The sequence below is a fragment of the Drosophila miranda genome, chromosome XL (genome assembly GCF_003369915.1).
Source record: "Drosophila miranda strain MSH22 chromosome XL, D.miranda_PacBio2.1, whole genome shotgun sequence".
NCBI lineage: Eukaryota > Metazoa > Arthropoda > Insecta > Diptera > Drosophilidae > Drosophila > Drosophila miranda.
The window spans coordinates 19,264,794-19,281,340 of record NC_046673.1 but is presented as its reverse complement, the minus strand read 5'-3'; the positions used below and the strand labels follow the sequence as shown (position 1 = coordinate 19,281,340).

Genomic DNA, 16,547 nt, shown 5'->3' with positions numbered 1-16,547 from the left:
TATTGAAATTAACTGAACAATAAGGTAAATTAAATATTGAAGACACGCTCCTCCACCCACAACAATGGTGTCTCTTTTTTTGGGATCAAAAATCGGTATATAAGAAGTCCAACGCTGGTAAATGAACACCTGATACTTTGTGGAGAAATGTTGCGACCGGCTGTAACTCTGTTTTCGATCATCGGTGTGGTCCTGTCCGCGGCCGAGGGGGCGACAACGAACTACTGTGACAGCGCGCTGTGTGGCACCTCCACGCATATTGCCTGCAACAATAGTGGTGTAAGTGGAACATATAGCTGGGTCTCTGATAGAGGTCTGATAGATTTTCGAAACATATTTGCAGGCCTGGTCCTCGGCCTGTCCCACAAGTCCCGCCCCATCGGCTGTGACCTTTAATGCGTCCCAGAGGAAGCTAATCCTCAAGATGCACAATGTCAGGCGGAACAACATAGCCAGCGGAGTGTTGACCAAATACAAGCCAGCCAAACGGATGGCCACGATGCAATGGAATGCAGAGCTGGCCAAATTGGCGGCCCTGAATGTCAAGCAGTGCGAAATGAAACATGATGCCTGCCACAACACGCAGACGTTCTCCGCCAGTGGCCAGAACCTGGCCATGTATGGCTACTCGGGTCTCCAGTCAAGCATGACCGTAGCACAGCTGATCAATGCCTGCGTGAACAATTGGTGGAACGAGAAGAAGGATGCCACAATGGCTGTCATCAACAGTTATCCCAGCAACTGGACTGGATCGTAAGTGGCTCAGATATGTGCCCCCCTTTCTGTGCGATTCCACTTAGATATGGTTTTCTTTTAGGCAAATTGGACACTTCACTGCCATGGCCCAAGAGAAGAACATCCGTTGCGGCTGTGCGGCTGCCTTTTATACGGCGAGTGGCATGAACTATTTCCTGTTGGCCTGCAACTATGCCACCACCAATTGGGTGGGCAGTCCCGTCTACCAGACGGGTGTCAAGGCCTCTGGCTGCTTAAAGGGCACCAATGTCAACTATTCAGGATTGTGCAAGGTAACAGAGGTCTATGATGTGTAAACTTGAACTTCGGATGGATAAGCTTTGGATGTATACACCTTCAGCAGAAAGAGTTCTATAGATCTATAGCTCTAAGGCAGAAAGAGAACTGTGGATCTATAGGTCTTTGGCAGTCATGGATCTATAGATCTATATAGTAGCTCCTCAACAGTCACAGATCCATAAATATAAAAAATATAGTACATACATATATAACCCTCCAGTCAAAGGCTTACCAGGGTTTTTGGAACCCAAAATTTTGCCGTTAATTAAAAAAAAACCCGCATAAGAGCATTATATATCTCTCGTTATACGTTCATAGTATTTTTTGCTGGTCTGACATTCTTCAATTGAAATTTATTGCAATACGACGATTATTCTTTGCTTGCAGAATTATATGCAGGAAAACTTAAATGATATTACTGTTCAGACAGATTCAGATTCATTCAGATTCAGACATGATTCAGTCGTAGTTCGAGTGATCGAAAGTCCAATGATCGTCCCACAGTAGCTGTGGTACATGACAGAGCTAGCACAATGTGTAGGATCTAGGATTCGTCCTCTTTGTAAGCGGAAATCAAATCCGTAAATGTAATTTCAGCGTACTGGGTATCTCATGTTCAATTCCGTGCAGAAGTTTTAGAACTTCTAAAAAGCAGATACAAAAATGATTGATTTTTGTATTCTTAAAATATTTGCTTTAAGCTTAAGACATTTTGGAACCCCTCCAGATTCGCTTTTAGCCTTAGAGAAATAATTGAGTAAATTGCCATGTCACATACCGCGACATTAGAATGACGTCCGTAATTTCCATGATCAACTCGTGTTAAAAGAGCTGTTTTCGTTTAAAAATCGTTCAAAAAGGGGCTCGGCAGTTGGTAGGAAGTTTTTTTTAGAACTGAGGAAAACCAGTCTCCGATTGCGTATTGTACTTTACTACCACAATCCGAGCTCTCCACATAGACCCACTCGACACCTTATCTGCTTTGCAGACTTGCAGAAATTTCCCCACATTTAATGAAATCTTTTGGTTTGCAGTTATCATTAAAAAATTTTGTGTTCAACGTTTTTTCGACTCCGAAAGAGGCTGATGAAGTAGTTTAGAAGATACGTCCTTCTGAGTGCCAACAGCGGTGCCCCTGAGAGAGAACTTTGTGCTAGAATCAAGTATTTTCTTTGTCAAAAAAGCATAGTATGATTTTCTAGGTCCAGTGAAAAATTCCTCTTGCAATATATATTTTTTTTTCCTGTTTTAAGAATGAAGTATTTTATAAGAATACAAAATATCTATGAGATATGAAGTATACGTATTATGTTTGATATTTTAAAAGTCTTGGGAGTTTGCTAAGAAGTCTTAGATTCTCAACGTTCTTTCAGATGTCCTCAGCGTTGAGTAATACTCTGAGAAGTCATATATCTTAGAAGTTCTCTCAGAAGTCATAGGTATTAAAAGTTCTCTCAGTTTTACTCAGTACTTATGGCCAGTTGCCGACAGCTGCACAAACATTGACTCGGTTGTCTGGGCCTTTGTTCCTTAATACACGGCTCGAAGGAAAAACTAATCTCGTAATACTTGGATTAATATTTAAGGTGTTACATATATCTATACTTGTATCAATTCAAAGCTTTCTTTTGTAAGTTGGACAAACATTTGAGTGTCATCAATGCACATGTTGATTTTTCTTTTGCAGTGCTGGGCACGCGTTGTGCTATCATTTACCTTTCTTTCCATATCAGAAGTCTATATTATATTTCTATATCTGATATCTTTAGTTCCATTTCAGAGTCATGATTCCTGGGATTAGTTTCTGCACTTCATCGTTTTTGTATCGCTAGCACTTGATATTTGTTTGTCGTACAAAGTGTATATTTTTCTGCTTTAAACGTTAAGAAATCCATGGTTTCGTTACTATATTTTATTCTCTAGAAGATTGAAGCAATCATTCCCAAGAAATATAGACACTTATAGATAATTTAATGATATATTTTATGAGCCAGATTATATCCCATTATCACTAAGCAATTAATCTGCTGCAATATCTATAGTCTTTCTTCCATGGAATTATGGAAGGAGGTTTCCGCATAACTTCCATTTCAAAGCAATCAGGGCAACTGGGCATGGCGGATGGTGATGGGGATCCTATCTCTCAGATACATTCATATTCTCTGGTATTTGTCATCGCCGTGACGTAGGATGACGCAATGGTTAGGTGGCGGGTGGTTTGGTGTTAAATATTTGATCACCATTGGCGGCGGCGCTGACAAAAGATACGTATACGTACTGTTGGTAAATATTTAGTCAAATGTTGATAACAACTTCTGGGCAAAAAAAGTTCCCCCATAAAAGCACGGCACCCGCTCGGATTCCTCAGCACTCAAGTGTGGGATTAGAAATGCGCAACATCCTGATCATCGTCTGTGTGGCATTGGCCCTGGGCATTGCCTCGGCCACGGACTACTGCCAAAAAAGCTGCAGCGGCACGAAGAATCTTGGCTGCAACAATACGGGCGAATTTGCCTCTAGTTGCCCCACGGATGCCACCCTGCTGACCCTCACCGACGACCAGAAGGCCGCCATTGTGGCCAGGACCAACACGTACCGCAATGACATCGCTGGGGGCCTGAATGCCAATCTGAGCGCCGCCTGTCGCATGGCCACCATCAAGTGGAACGACGAACTGGCCTACCTGGCCTCCCTGAACGTCAAGAGCTGCCAGATGAGCCACGACGGCTGCCACAACACCGATGCCTTCGACTGGTCCGGCCAGAACCTCGCCTGGATGGGCTGGTACGAGCCCCTGGACATCAAACACTATGTGGAGTGGGGCGTGGACATGTGGTACAGCGAGGCCGTGTACACCAAGCAGTCCTACATCGATGCCTATCCGACGAACTACCAGGGTCCGGCTATCGGTCACTTCACCGTCCTGGTGGCCGATCGCAATACGGATGTGGGATGCGCCGTGTCCACCTACTCGGTGGAGGGCCAGTCCTACAAGGCCTTCCTCATGGCCTGCAACTATGCGGCCACCAATGTCCTGGGCATCAAGATGTACAGTTCCTGCCCCAATGCAGCGGCCACCAAATGCACCACCGGCACCAATCCCGAATACAAGAATCTGTGCAGCGCCAACGAGGTCTACGATGTGAATAATCTTTTCTACTAAAAAATAAATGCGCAGACATATTTGGGATGCAAAAAGAATAGCAAAATAAATGGAAATAATCATTGAATTCTTGAATATTCTCTTTCTTCTTATCTGCCTGTTGGAGATTCCGCACTCTCCGAATACATAATATCTTTATCTTTTACTTGTGTATAGTATTTTGTTGGTATTACTTCGTTCAGCAGAAAAACATTACGGGGTGAGTCATTGGGGTATTTGAACCCAAAAAAGATACACAGAAAAAGATACGAGAGAGCTTTAAAGAATGATATTATGTACCAGACTGCTATCGGATCATTATAACTTTGAGATAAACAGAAAAAGATACGAGAGAGCTTTAAAAAATGATATTATGTACCAGACTGCGATCGGATCATTATAACTTTGAGAATTGACGATTTACTAAAGAATGCATACAAATTTGTGGAATTGTTTGCTCTCAGACTGGATCCACTTCGTTGGAACTAAGTACAGTTCCTGAAAGATCAGAATCAAACACCTTTTTAGGCTGCACAATCTGCTGTAACCTTCTGCATCACATCCCGGCAGCACTTCCACCCCATTCAGTATAATCAGTCAGTCGGGAATTGTATGCGGAACTTGACTAAAATGTTTTCAAATAGAGTCGAACTTCAGTCTAGTGAATCTCAAGGGGATTCAGAATATGAAACTGCTGTGTTCTAGAAATAAATTCGTTATATAGAAAACTTCGTTGTATGGAAGTTCGTAATAGAGAAGTTCGACTGTACTCTACTGCAATCCAAAACCAGGGGGAATGTTGTAAGCCTACGATTCTGCGTGTTGTAGGGGCGGAAGGAGGTGGGGCGATATTTTGAAATACACGTGTAACATTAGTCTGGATACAAAACTTGGTTGCTCTAGCTCGTAGAGTCTCTGAGATCTAGGCGTTTATCGGGATGGACAGACGTGGCTATATCGACTCGGCTATTGATGCTGAGTACAAAAATAGTGTGCCACAGACCCTGGTTTTATTATGTCTTTCTTTTACTTCACGTGTCTTTTCTTTTCTCTAGCCGATCACCGAATGAATCGTATATCGCACTAGAGTATCGCATAAGACTTATCGCACTACAGAACCGCATAAGAGTATTGGTTGTGGGTTGATACCGGGAAACCGGTGAGGGTACTATGGGATGGGCTGGGTACTCGTCGGTGTAGGTGTTGCCTCACAATATATATACTCTATGGGGTCGAAAACGCTTCCTTCTGTGTGCTATAACACCCAAACATGTACATCATCACGTATTTGGATACTTGCATGTGGGTGCGAAAGTATTGTTGGTCGGTTCTCTCGACTGATAAAGGGCAAAGGGAATACTCTCGTTTTTTGTTTTAGAAAATTAACTCCGTCTCCCACACACACATATATGTAGCAGCCAAAGTGTTGTTGCGTTACATTCCGTAGCCGAAGAGATGGACGGACGGAGAGAGTGCAAAAAAAAAACACATTTTGTTGTAGCACTTTACTTTGATTTCTTCAAATAGAGAGAAAGAGAGACTCGGGCTGTGATTCGTTGGGTTTCGTATTGCTTGAGGTACGAATTGAAGAAATGAATAATATTCGACTGAAGTATTCACCTGGGATTTGGGAAACCCACAGAGAGCAGCAGAGTCTGTAGAGTCACTGAGAGTAGGCGTCTAGGCGAACCTTAGATGAATTTACTAATAGGGTGACGTCGTCCGTTGTGGTGAGGGTCCATCTACTCTCTCTCAGCTCGCAAAGAGAAGCGCTAGAAAGAGACAGCAAACGTTTTGAGTTCTGCGCGCTTGAGTGTATACTGACAGACGGATGGTCCTCGAAAGAGGGCAGATGTGGTGACAACGTCACCTTAGTAATAAATTCAACTTGGGTGAACCGAGCTAACAGTTAGAGAGAGAGCCAAGCACTCGGTGCCAAATTCTCTCTCAACCTGCACCTATTTTAAGAGCGCAATTATTTGTGCGAGGAGGAGCAATCAGGAGGAATCAGTCCCTCAATTCTTTAGCCACTGCCCGGCCCTTGGAAAGCGTCTTCGGCTTCTCGGGGACGCTTTCCTCATGGCCATTTCGGACCTTTCCTTTCCCCCCTCCCCGTCTACCGCCATAACCTAACCCAACTTACATTCAATATATATTTATATTGACGTTCAAGTAAAAGTACGGAGATTATATTATATTATAATCAACGAGCGAATTTTAGATAATGTTCATAAATAAAGACCTAATATAATAAATAAACCGTCGTCCTGGAGTAAAAGTACAGCCATGTTTTTCGTTTCCCATTGAAATTTAATCTATTGTTTGATTAAGAAATCAATAATAACTTGTAAATTTTGAATATAGTTAATGATATCGCACTACTCTTCCTCAAAGAACTCTAAATAGGGGAAGTACCCCATAAAATAACCATCAATCTGCCAAGATAAGGGATCCCCGGTCCGGTCTGTGTCTGGTGAGGTGATGTTCTCTCACTTTTGGCCAAAAATCGAGAATTGGCAATCGTAAATCGATTGATTAGATTAGACGAGTCTGAGCGTAGAGAGCCCCAGTAAATGGGAGAGATGATTTATGGTTCGATTGCAACTGCACTCTTGCGATAAGCCTTCTGTAATTCCATATATAAACACTGTGCTCAGATACCCGACTTCATAGTACTTGTTCGTACTTAAAATCGCCATGAAGTTCGCTCTGTTCGCTCTCCTCGCATTGGCCGTGGGTCTGGCCCAGGGCACGGACTACTGCTCGTCGGACATCTGCAATGGCGGATCGCATATCGCCTGCGGTCACAGCAACTGGTGGGACAGCGCCTGTCCCGGGGATGCGCAGCTGATCGACATCAACGATGACTACAAGTGGGTCTTTGTCCACTCGCACAACGACAAGAGGAACTACATTGCTGGCGGATACGATCCCAACCATAACGCCGCCTGCCGCATGGCCACCATGGAGTGGGACGACGAGCTAGCCTACCTGGCCTCCCTGAATGTCCGCCAGTGCGAGATGAGGCACGACGGCTGCCACAACACCGATGCCTTCAAGTACTCTGGCCAGAATCTCGCCTGGCTGGCCTACTCCGGCGATTTGCCCGACTTGGGCACCATTTTCGACAACAGCGTCCAGATGTGGTTCGATGAGGTGCAAAACTCCAACAGCGGCATCATCGAAGGCGGCTACCCCAGTGGCTACTCCGGACCGTAAGTCTTCAGTGGATACTCCTTTTGGATAGTCCTCCAACTAAGCCCCCTTTTTCTTCGTAGGGCCATTGGTCACTTCACGGTGATGATGTCGGAGAGGAATACCCGTGTGGGCTGTGCCGCCTCCAATTACCGTCGCGATGGTTGGAACCAGGTCCTGGTCGCCTGCAATTATGCCACCACCAACATGATCGGCAGACAGATCTACTCCACCTGCGGCTCGGGCGCACAGGGATGCGGTTCCGGCACCAATGGAGAGTTCGGTAACCTGTGCTCGCCCTCCGAGTGGTACGATGTGAATAGCTGGTAAAAGGAAACAAGCCCCAATGAAGCCTTTTAAATTAAAGAGCTATTCAGCAAAATTTGAGATATACATAATATGTAGATGTCTTCATTGTTCAATGGAATAGGGATGAATGGAAGATTGATTCAGAAATACTTAGGGAAGCAGGAAGTACTTTGGAAGTATTTTTATATCTTTCCAAGATCAATTTTCGATGAAATAATCAGACCAGCTGGAAAACACTTCCATTACTACTAGTATCAGTCTACCTTTCAGATCATGTAGAAACCATTAGAAGGCACCATTAGGCACGTGGCACTACTTTTTCATCAATCTACGATTTGTGTGGCTGTGAAGGTTATCTTATTCTTGAAAGAACGATTGTATTCGATTGTTGTAGTTTAAATTTGGTTTCTAAGATAGTGCCTATAGATAGAGTACCTCCTTCTTCATTGAGTACTGAACTTTGTTGAGTATTCGAATGATTTGAATGGAGATTGCGTGAGTACTTTAAATGTTTAATTATTCTTTAAGTCAATCAGTGATAGTTCTTGGGTTTTTGAGGAACACATATTTTTTTAAGAGCTATTTAGATCTATAATATCTTCTCTGCTCGCGGAATATTTCTGCAGATTAGTTATTCTTTCAACTACAGCTCTTTCTAGAGCTATCTCTGGAACACACTTTCATTAAGGCTGGAGAAATCGAGTCTTTAGCTGGGCTCAACAGTTGTCGCATTTGATTTTGGGCCCCAGGTTTCTGGATGGCTGGATGGAGCAACTGTTTTGCTTACAGAGATTTCGGCATCTATTGTGCTATTGCCATTGCTATTGCCCTTGCCACATCATCACATATTGCTTCCGGCGACTGTTGTCTATGGGTTCCTTCGATAAGCATTCTCTCGATTTTGGGGAGAGATTCCATTGGTGGGGGGCTGGGGCTGTCATTGTTGTTACATGGCGAATTTGTCGTGAAATGTCTTGGTAATCAATTTATATGTTCCGTTCGTCGCTTCGTCGAGCTTCTCGTTTAGTTTTTTGGTGGTTTAAGCGCCGCGAAATGGGGCAGCAATCGACAGATGCTACAGCCAGGCCGCAAGCCGCAAGGCTCTGGGTTTTACCTGCGAGAATTCTCAACGGTAACACGCTCTCTGTCGTCTGTCTGTCTATCTGTCTGCCTTGTACTCATCTCTGGCATCCGCCATCTGCCTTGAGGCCATCAACTTTCTGTTTGTCTGTCTGTCTGTCTTTCTGTCTATTTCACTGTCAGTGGCTGGGCTGGTGCTGTCTGTCTGTCAGGGTGAGATCCCTGGGATCCCTGTCTCTTCCTGTGGGTCCTGTTGCTGCTCCTCTGCGTTGGCGTACGTGAAAATGAAGCATTTTCCATTTGATGATAACAAAACATGTTTGGCATATTGATGAATGCCTCCAGAGAATTGTTGTCCTTTCTCTCTATGTCTCTCTCTCCCTGTGCGTGCGTGTGTGTGCCGCCGCCGGGTGCTACTCCCAATTCCACTCCCAATCGCACTGCTGCCCCACGCCCCGTACGTCACATTTCAGCACATCTTGCGGCAAGGATTCGAATTAGGCGGCAGCCGGGACTACTCAGTGCTCGATTTTAATGATGTGACTGATGGACGAGAGACCACCGAAAAATGTTGTATGTACTTTGTGTCGCTGCTGCTTCACTGTTTCTTCTGTTGTGGTTTTTCCCTTTGGCTTTTCCTTACTTTTCCCATAATTCTCTACCTTCCCCTGCTCCAGCTCCACTGCTCCACTGCCTGTTTATTTATGCGTGCTTCGGCGTTTGTTTGCTTTTGTGAATACGTGATTCGCCGACGCACCGGCGGAGGTGGGGTGAATGGGGAGCGGGGAGAGTGGACTGCCTCCATTCGATTTGGTTATGGCAGGCATCCGTAATAAAAATATAAATAATAATAATAATAATTTCTCACTTCATTTGTTGCACAAATCGAAAATAAGCCATCAGTCTGGCGCAGGTTCGTTTCGTTTCGGATGTATGCCCCATCGATGGAGATGGCAGAGGATGCCCATGCGGCGTATGCGTAATTTCCAGAGAGTTTCAGAGCCTCAAAAGGAGTCAGAGAGAGATCAGACCACTGTATTAAGGAATGATGAGTGCTATAATGAAACTGTGGCTTGAATGCACATACCAGTACGAAAGAATCGACCGATAAAAACAAATGTATGAACACTGAAAGGCATGGAATGAGCGATTTGTTTTCTAAGGTTTTCTTTTCTATAGGCATGTGCTTAGATCTATCCGAAAAGCCGTATTCTATCATTCCTATCCGTTTCCCATCACCTCAATCATTCTTTATTAGAGCAAATCCCTACTTTCAATTGATTCCCTACCATAAAGATACACATATATAAATAATAAAATAAAAGTGATTTGCAAAATGCCAAGGGGAAAACGACAACGATTCTGCTGGGGAAAAAATCATTTAAATTCAATTACAGCAAATTATGGTGCAGCCAGCCGTGAATCGGAATCGGAATCCGAATCCGAGTCAGGCGCAATTTAAATTACCAACGAGGTGTGGATATGCTCGTACATATGTATCTACAATGTGCCATGTGTGCCATGTGTGTGGTGTGTGTGTGTGAGATATATATCTTGTATCTATTTAAGCGCTGCACACCAGGAAGCCATAAAAATTGTTGCTGCCAGGAAGCTAAACGGCGGGCGGCGCCATCTTTTCCACAAGATACAAATTCGTTGGTTCGGTGGTCGAAGAGTGTGGATGATGGTCTGATTGGATGGCAGGATGGTGGCTACTTTGGGGGTTGGTTGAGGCCAGGTCTGCTCTCGGTTGGAAAACCGTTTAAAGTTGGTCGATGTGCTCGTATTAGCATTTCACTTGAGCAAAGTTTATCGAAAGGCAATCATAAACCAATTTATTAAAACGGACATGCAAAAAGTTTTCTGCCCCACAAGTTTTCCCTAATAGCAGAGGGCCTGTGCTGGGGTGAAAGGCAGTCAACAAATTGATATGAAATGACTTCGAAGGGACTCAAATTGAGGGAGGTTATGCAATGGAAATTCTAATATTTAATTATGTATTATTTTATTAATCAAATGGCAAGAAATGGATGGAAATTCGATTTAAATGTGAGGCAACGAAAGGAAATATACTTGGAAGAGATGGTTAATGGATTGAAGATAGTTATTGATTGGAAAGCGGGATTTCAGAGAGCGGAAAGACAACATCAAAGATGTTTATATATGAAAAAGAACAGATCGAGTGAGGGCAGTAGTACTTGTGTGTCCATTGAGCCACAAAGAGGAAGACAACCTTCTGTGGACTTTCTTTGCTTGAGCAATAGGAAATTATATACTTAATTTTTATTTTTCTAGGACAAAGAATTTTCTTCATTGTTTTTTGTTTAACAGCTTTTCCTTAGATATGTGCCATTTAACCAAAACTTTTTCTAAGTGGCCAAAAAGTATGCAACGAAAAGCACATATCATGCTCTAGCGAATGCCTTGAAAGAACGACAGTTTTCCATTGCATACTTTTGGGCACATATAAAATAAAGTTTTCCTTGAGATTTGAAAACTTTTAGTTAATTTAGTCAGTCTACAATTATATTCTCCAACTAATTCCCATAGTTAAAATTAATTTTAAGAGCATAAAATATTTAAGCTTTTTTTATATCTGTTTATGTCGTGTGTGCTCGTATGTTGAGAGGTTCTTTCAGCTCAATGTCTGATAATTTCATTTCTATATTCTACACTTTTTTGTTGTTGTTGTTTTTGTTGAGTGCCAGAACTTCCGGGTTCCTGTAAGGATTATGCTGCTTTTGAATGGCAACAAAAAAAAGGAAATCCTGTTACTGCAAAGGAACTTGAAATTGTTTTGTGCTCTGTTCTGCCTCCCCACCCCTCATCAAAAGCCTGCCTGTTTATGCCTTTCCGGATAAACATTTTCCAGAAATGTGTTCTTGAATGCTCGTGTCTGTGACAATTATAAGTATAACACACACATGGGGGCCGGGGTTGGGGTCGGAGTCGGGTCTCTTCTTCTCAGAGGGAAAATATTAAATTAGCTGCCAAGTTGTGAGCCAATTTCAATTTGTGCTTCGCTTGGCAAACAATTTTTAAGCCATGTCGGGACTGGGACTGGGACTGGTACTGGTACTGGCACTGGGGCTCAGAACTCACTCGCGACTTCCCTCTTTTTCTCGTGTCGTTGACATGTCGAGTGAATGTGTGTGGGTGGCTGCTTCTTTTTTTGCAAGAGTGTGTGAGTGCATGCCGTAGCATACTTTAGAGCGTTGCCATTCATTAATCAAGTTCAGGGCACTTTAAAGTGCTGCCCAGAAAGTGGGTGTGGTGGACGTGGAAGGAACTACTATAGCCCACAAATGTATATGTATAAGAAGAAAGAACCATGTTACAGGGCCCATGCGACCCTGAGATGCCCACTAAATGGGTAATATTTTACAAAACTTTCCTTCAAATTGCAAAAGGTGACAGGGAAAACATTTAATATAGTTATATGGATATACAACGAGAGCCAGAAGTTTAAAAGCACATAGCTCCATAGCTTCCGTCTGCCTCTCACATCCATCTTTCATCCGACTACGGGGTATACAAAATAAATACATACATATAAAAGAAATGTTATAATGATGAAATAATAAAGCCGCACAGCACAAGCTAAACAAATCCTCAGGGGAGACACCCACACCCACTTGCCATCCACATCCTGGCCGCCATAAACGTTGATAGTCATAATAAAAAAATGCCAAAAGAATGAATGCCACAATCCCATCCCCTGTACAGCCTCCTGTCACTTCCCCATCCCCAGCCACAACCCCCTGCCACCAGTCTTGGCAAGCCCCCTGCCACCACTCTGGACAACATCTTGCGGAGGCCAAAGACAAACAAAGGGGAGCCACCATAACAACAGCAGCTTCTTATCGCCATCACCGACCCAGAGATGGGGCATAGTATGGGCTAAGGGCTATGTGGTGTGGGTGGGGGATATGTACAACCCCTTGGGGAAGGCTCTCTGCCCTACCAGCCCCACCAGCTGTCCGGCCATTTGCGCTTTGTTAAATTGACCGCTCACATGCAACTTGGGGCCATATAGGACAATAAATATTTATATGTAAATGCCCGTGCCATATTGCTGGCTGGCTGACCTAAGCTGCACCGCCGCACCCAGGGGTACAGTTCACACCGGGATTAGTGGCCCGAAGGTAGCACCAAAGTAAGCCATAAACTGTTCCAGTAGATATCGTTTTACCCATGGAATGAAGCACGCATAGAGCAATGGAAAGATCGGGTTCTGTTCTAGTCAACTAAGAAATCGATTAACAAATAGAAAAGTAACTCCTTACCAGATATTCCTGGGACATTTACTCGTATCGATACGACTACCATTGAGAGCTTGAATCTCATGTGAGGCTCGGCTCGGCTCGGCTCGGCTCCTTCTGTCCTGACTCTGACCCCCTTCCCTCGAAAGGCCCCCCAGCCAAGTGGGCTATACATTCGATAGACAGAGAGTGGTTCTGTGACGGGGATTCGATTGCAGAGGCAGGACCAGGACAAAAGCCATCGGCCCGTCAGGGGGTCCCCGGAAATCACTCTGTTGCATGCCACGCCAGGCGATGACTCTGACTCTCCGTCTCGACTTTGAGCTGCAATTTCCTCTGACAACGCAACAATCCATCAATCGAACAGGAGGAAGCTGCAGAGAGCGTGGGAGGGTGGGCGAACTGCAGTGATTCTGCAGTACTTTTGCAGCTCCTTTATTATAATTTATCTGCCCATCGCTTGACGGCCATTTAATGCTTGATTACGAGGCTCGTGTCTATATCCCACGATTGTATGTATGTACAAAACATATGTACAGACTCGTATGTATTCAAGTGGATGTATTCTCTTTATTCCCTGGCATATTGTTTCTCGTCCTCATCCTGTTCCTGCCACTATGTAGTTGCAAATTGTGTGCGGTTTTGCTTGCAGATTAATGAACTGCACAGCAGGCTTCTGGAATTGATGGAATTGCCGTCACGAAGAGAAATGAGATAGCCCAGTGGTCGTGTCTGAAAGCAATCATCATTTTATTTGTAGTTGTAACACTTTCTCTACAGTTTGATATACTCAGAATAAAAATCCAATTTGCCTCCCGAAAACCGCATTACATCGAGTCGTTTTATTTCCTTATTGTCTACTCACCTAAAACCCATGTAAAGCTTTGGTGAAAGCTTTACCAAACAAAAAAATCAGCTGTTTTTGGTGATGGGAGTTTTTCATCTTAAGAAATATCGATCGCATTCTATCATTTTATCGTAAAAGAAGTCACGTTGGAGGTTTGCAGAGACTTAAGGCTGAATTTGTTGACTTGTCCTGTTCTATATATTGGGAGTATCTATGGATTGAAATAGCACGGACATACATACTAATGTATGTAATATATCGTATATGAGCATGGTGGATGGGAATTGCAAAGCGACATCCATGGATGGTTCTGGAGTGTGCCAGTTTTTGAATGCATTATCAATCAGGTACTTCATCTCGTTTTTTAATAAATACAACCCTTTATAGGTACATGTATTTGACGGAATGATTGTGACAGCTCTGAGCTGAAATCCGTCATGAAAAAACAGCCGCAGGGCTGGCTGTCGTGCGGCGTTCACAAGACAATGACAGAGTGTCAGAGCAGAGCCGACTTCGCTACCGCTGCCATATTAACGGGTATATTATAATATAACTATAACTATATAAATTGTATACACATAACTTATAATTTGTTTATCCAACGTATTCTGCCACAACAATCGTCTGTCATGGGCGCTGCCATTCTGATTGTCGTGAGCGTCCGAACAACCGCTCGGGCTGTGATTTTGCTTAACATATTTGCTTGCTGTCTTCATTGTTGTTGCTAATTTTTTTTTTTTTTTTTGGTTTGACTTCTCTCTCCAGCAGTGGCATACCCTACCATATAATGATGGAGTTCATGGGGTATATTCGGTTTGAAGATGAATAACTACTCGTATATGGAGAAGTACCGACTTTTGTGATAGCCTGGCGGTATTACTCTTAAACTTGTGCTAAAGAAAAGTATTATATATCATATATTTATATGTATTTGTATACCATTTTAATGATAGTTTACACCTTTCTTTTTCACTGAAGTGATAAATAAAACTCAAAGGTATCTTTTAGTCAAAACAACCATTCGTTCTTGCCTCTGTTTCTTGGCCAAGTCACCCACAGGTCCAGCGAGGGTGAAACGAGGCAAACTACCATCAAAACTCGGACAGAATTAGATACAACTTGTTATATCTTGTTATTTCCATTGTCATAGATGCCTCGGACCATGGACCATGGACCATGGACGACGGACCACGGACGTCATTGCTGCCGCTGCTGTTGGCCCTCTTCCGTTGCGCTGGACTAACTTTTGACACCTGCCCCGTGGCAGCCAGTTTGGCCAAAAGTTAACCCAAAAAAAAGAGCGGAAAAAAGAAACAAGATATAATATATATACATAATGCAAATTGGCGATGTCGCGGGCTGCTGCGGAGCTGCTTAGCTCATTTGCTGGCACGTGATTGCTCGCCCATTACTCTAACGAGAGAGAGTTGTATGATACTGGGATGGATGGAGTGCTGTATATCTTGGGGCTCTAATAGATAAAGCAATGAGTGACAAACATTAAAAGTCCTCTTAGTACATGTATATAATTAGTAACAATCAATATTTCACACTCAAAAAGAATCAACAGCTGTGTGAGGGCCAAATAATGAAAGCTTTTTAAATAAATCCCTAAATATATATTGAATAATATTATGAAACGTGTTTCAAGTCTGTGTAGTGCTTTCTATCAACATCCCATTCCCATTTGAATACTGGCTCCACAGGTTCGGTTCTGATTGCGATGCGATGCTCTAATTGCTGCAAGAGTTCCAGAAAGCCAGTCGTCGCGACAATCGTAGGGATCAATGCCTCATAAGCAGACGAGTAAGCAACGAAAAGATTGCATTTCATTTAGAGATAACGATAATCCAAAGAAAGTACAATTATATTTAATATTATGCAAAGATGACACATATTATGCCACTTTTGATAGAAAAAACTCTCTGACCTACTTTTATAGCTTGTTTATAAGATTGAGAGATCATCAGAGGGTTTGTAAATAGATGAAAGAAAGGGTTTTAAAATGGATTAAGAGCGCTGAAGGTAAGGGATCATAGTTGCTGTTCTGCTGATATTTTGAAAGTCGTAAGACAATACCAGTATAATCTATTATAAAAGCAGCTTACACTTATAGTATTTACATATGCCAGAGCCAACAGATAGTCCAAGAACAATATAAGCGTGACAACGATGAATCTGTTTAAACAGAAGTCTGTTTTACTTTGCTGCAATACTCGACACATTCTATGGAAACCTATCCTCTCAGGTTTAAAACAGAAGTTTTATAGAACGAATGTGCATAAAGAATGCTGTCCATGAATCGGCTATGGGTTAGGGTATTCGAAAGATTATTTCACCAAGTATTAATCTTCTGTGTGGCTTCTTGTTCTGTAGGCTGTTGTGGCGTCTGTTGTGTCGTTTACCTTTCGCTTTGCTGCTTGCTGTTTTGCTGTTTGTTTTGCGATCTAACGAGCGCGAAAAAAATAAAATAAAATTATGCAAAATCCCAACTGTCATGATTATTGGTTAATTAACCAAACAACACAATTAATCAACAGCCGTCGATTCATCGATCGAGTGAAATTGTCGAAATGGCATTTGTGTGTACTTAACGCTCAGTGGAATTGGGTGAAAATGATTTCTAAATAAGACCATTATTGCTGCAGGGCTATCGAAGGGGATGATGATGTCACCA

The 16,547-nt window shown here is 43.0% G+C and overlaps 3 protein-coding genes across 3 annotated transcripts; all 3 read left to right on the top strand.

Moving 5' to 3' along the window:
• Positions 1-121: 121 nt before the first annotated feature.
• On the top strand, positions 122-1,328 carry LOC108151414 (antigen 5 like allergen Cul n 1-like). Its single transcript, XM_017280007.2, has 3 exons — positions 122-279; positions 344-753; positions 818-1,328. The coding sequence occupies exons 1-3, from the start codon at positions 148-150 to the stop codon at positions 1,050-1,052; spliced, it is 777 nt and encodes a 258-aa protein (XP_017135496.1). The 5' UTR covers positions 122-147; the 3' UTR covers positions 1,053-1,328.
• Positions 1,329-3,395: 2,067 nt separating this feature from the next.
• LOC108165184 (antigen 5 like allergen Cul n 1) lies at positions 3,396-4,261 on the top strand. Its single transcript, XM_017301258.2, has one exon. The coding sequence runs from the start codon at positions 3,425-3,427 to the stop codon at positions 4,196-4,198; it is 774 nt and encodes a 257-aa protein (XP_017156747.1). The 5' UTR covers positions 3,396-3,424; the 3' UTR covers positions 4,199-4,261.
• Positions 4,262-6,847: 2,586 nt separating this feature from the next.
• On the top strand, positions 6,848-7,772 carry LOC108165291 (antigen 5 like allergen Cul n 1). The gene is made up of 2 exons (XM_017301329.2): positions 6,848-7,392; positions 7,456-7,772. The coding sequence occupies exons 1-2, from the start codon at positions 6,875-6,877 to the stop codon at positions 7,700-7,702; spliced, it is 765 nt and encodes a 254-aa protein (XP_017156818.1). The 5' UTR covers positions 6,848-6,874; the 3' UTR covers positions 7,703-7,772.
• The last annotated feature ends 8,775 nt before the right edge of the window (positions 7,773-16,547 follow it).

Bases quoted from the DNA above. Each gene is read 5' to 3' on its own strand.
- LOC108151414 (XM_017280007.2), top strand. From the start codon at position 148: ATGTTGCGACCGGCTGTAACTCTGTTTTCGATCATCGGTGTGGTCCTG. The intron at 280-343 runs GTAAGTGGAACA...ACATATTTGCAG, and splicing joins TTGCCTGCAACAATAGTGGT to GCCTGGTCCTCGGCCTGTCC. The intron at 754-817 runs GTAAGTGGCTCA...GTTTTCTTTTAG, and splicing joins CCCAGCAACTGGACTGGATC to GCAAATTGGACACTTCACTG.
- LOC108165184 (XM_017301258.2), top strand. From the start codon at position 3,425: ATGCGCAACATCCTGATCATCGTCTGTGTGGCATTGGCCCTGGGCATT.
- LOC108165291 (XM_017301329.2), top strand. From the start codon at position 6,875: ATGAAGTTCGCTCTGTTCGCTCTCCTCGCATTGGCCGTGGGTCTGGCC. The intron at 7,393-7,455 runs GTAAGTCTTCAG...TTTTCTTCGTAG, and splicing joins CCCAGTGGCTACTCCGGACC to GGCCATTGGTCACTTCACGG.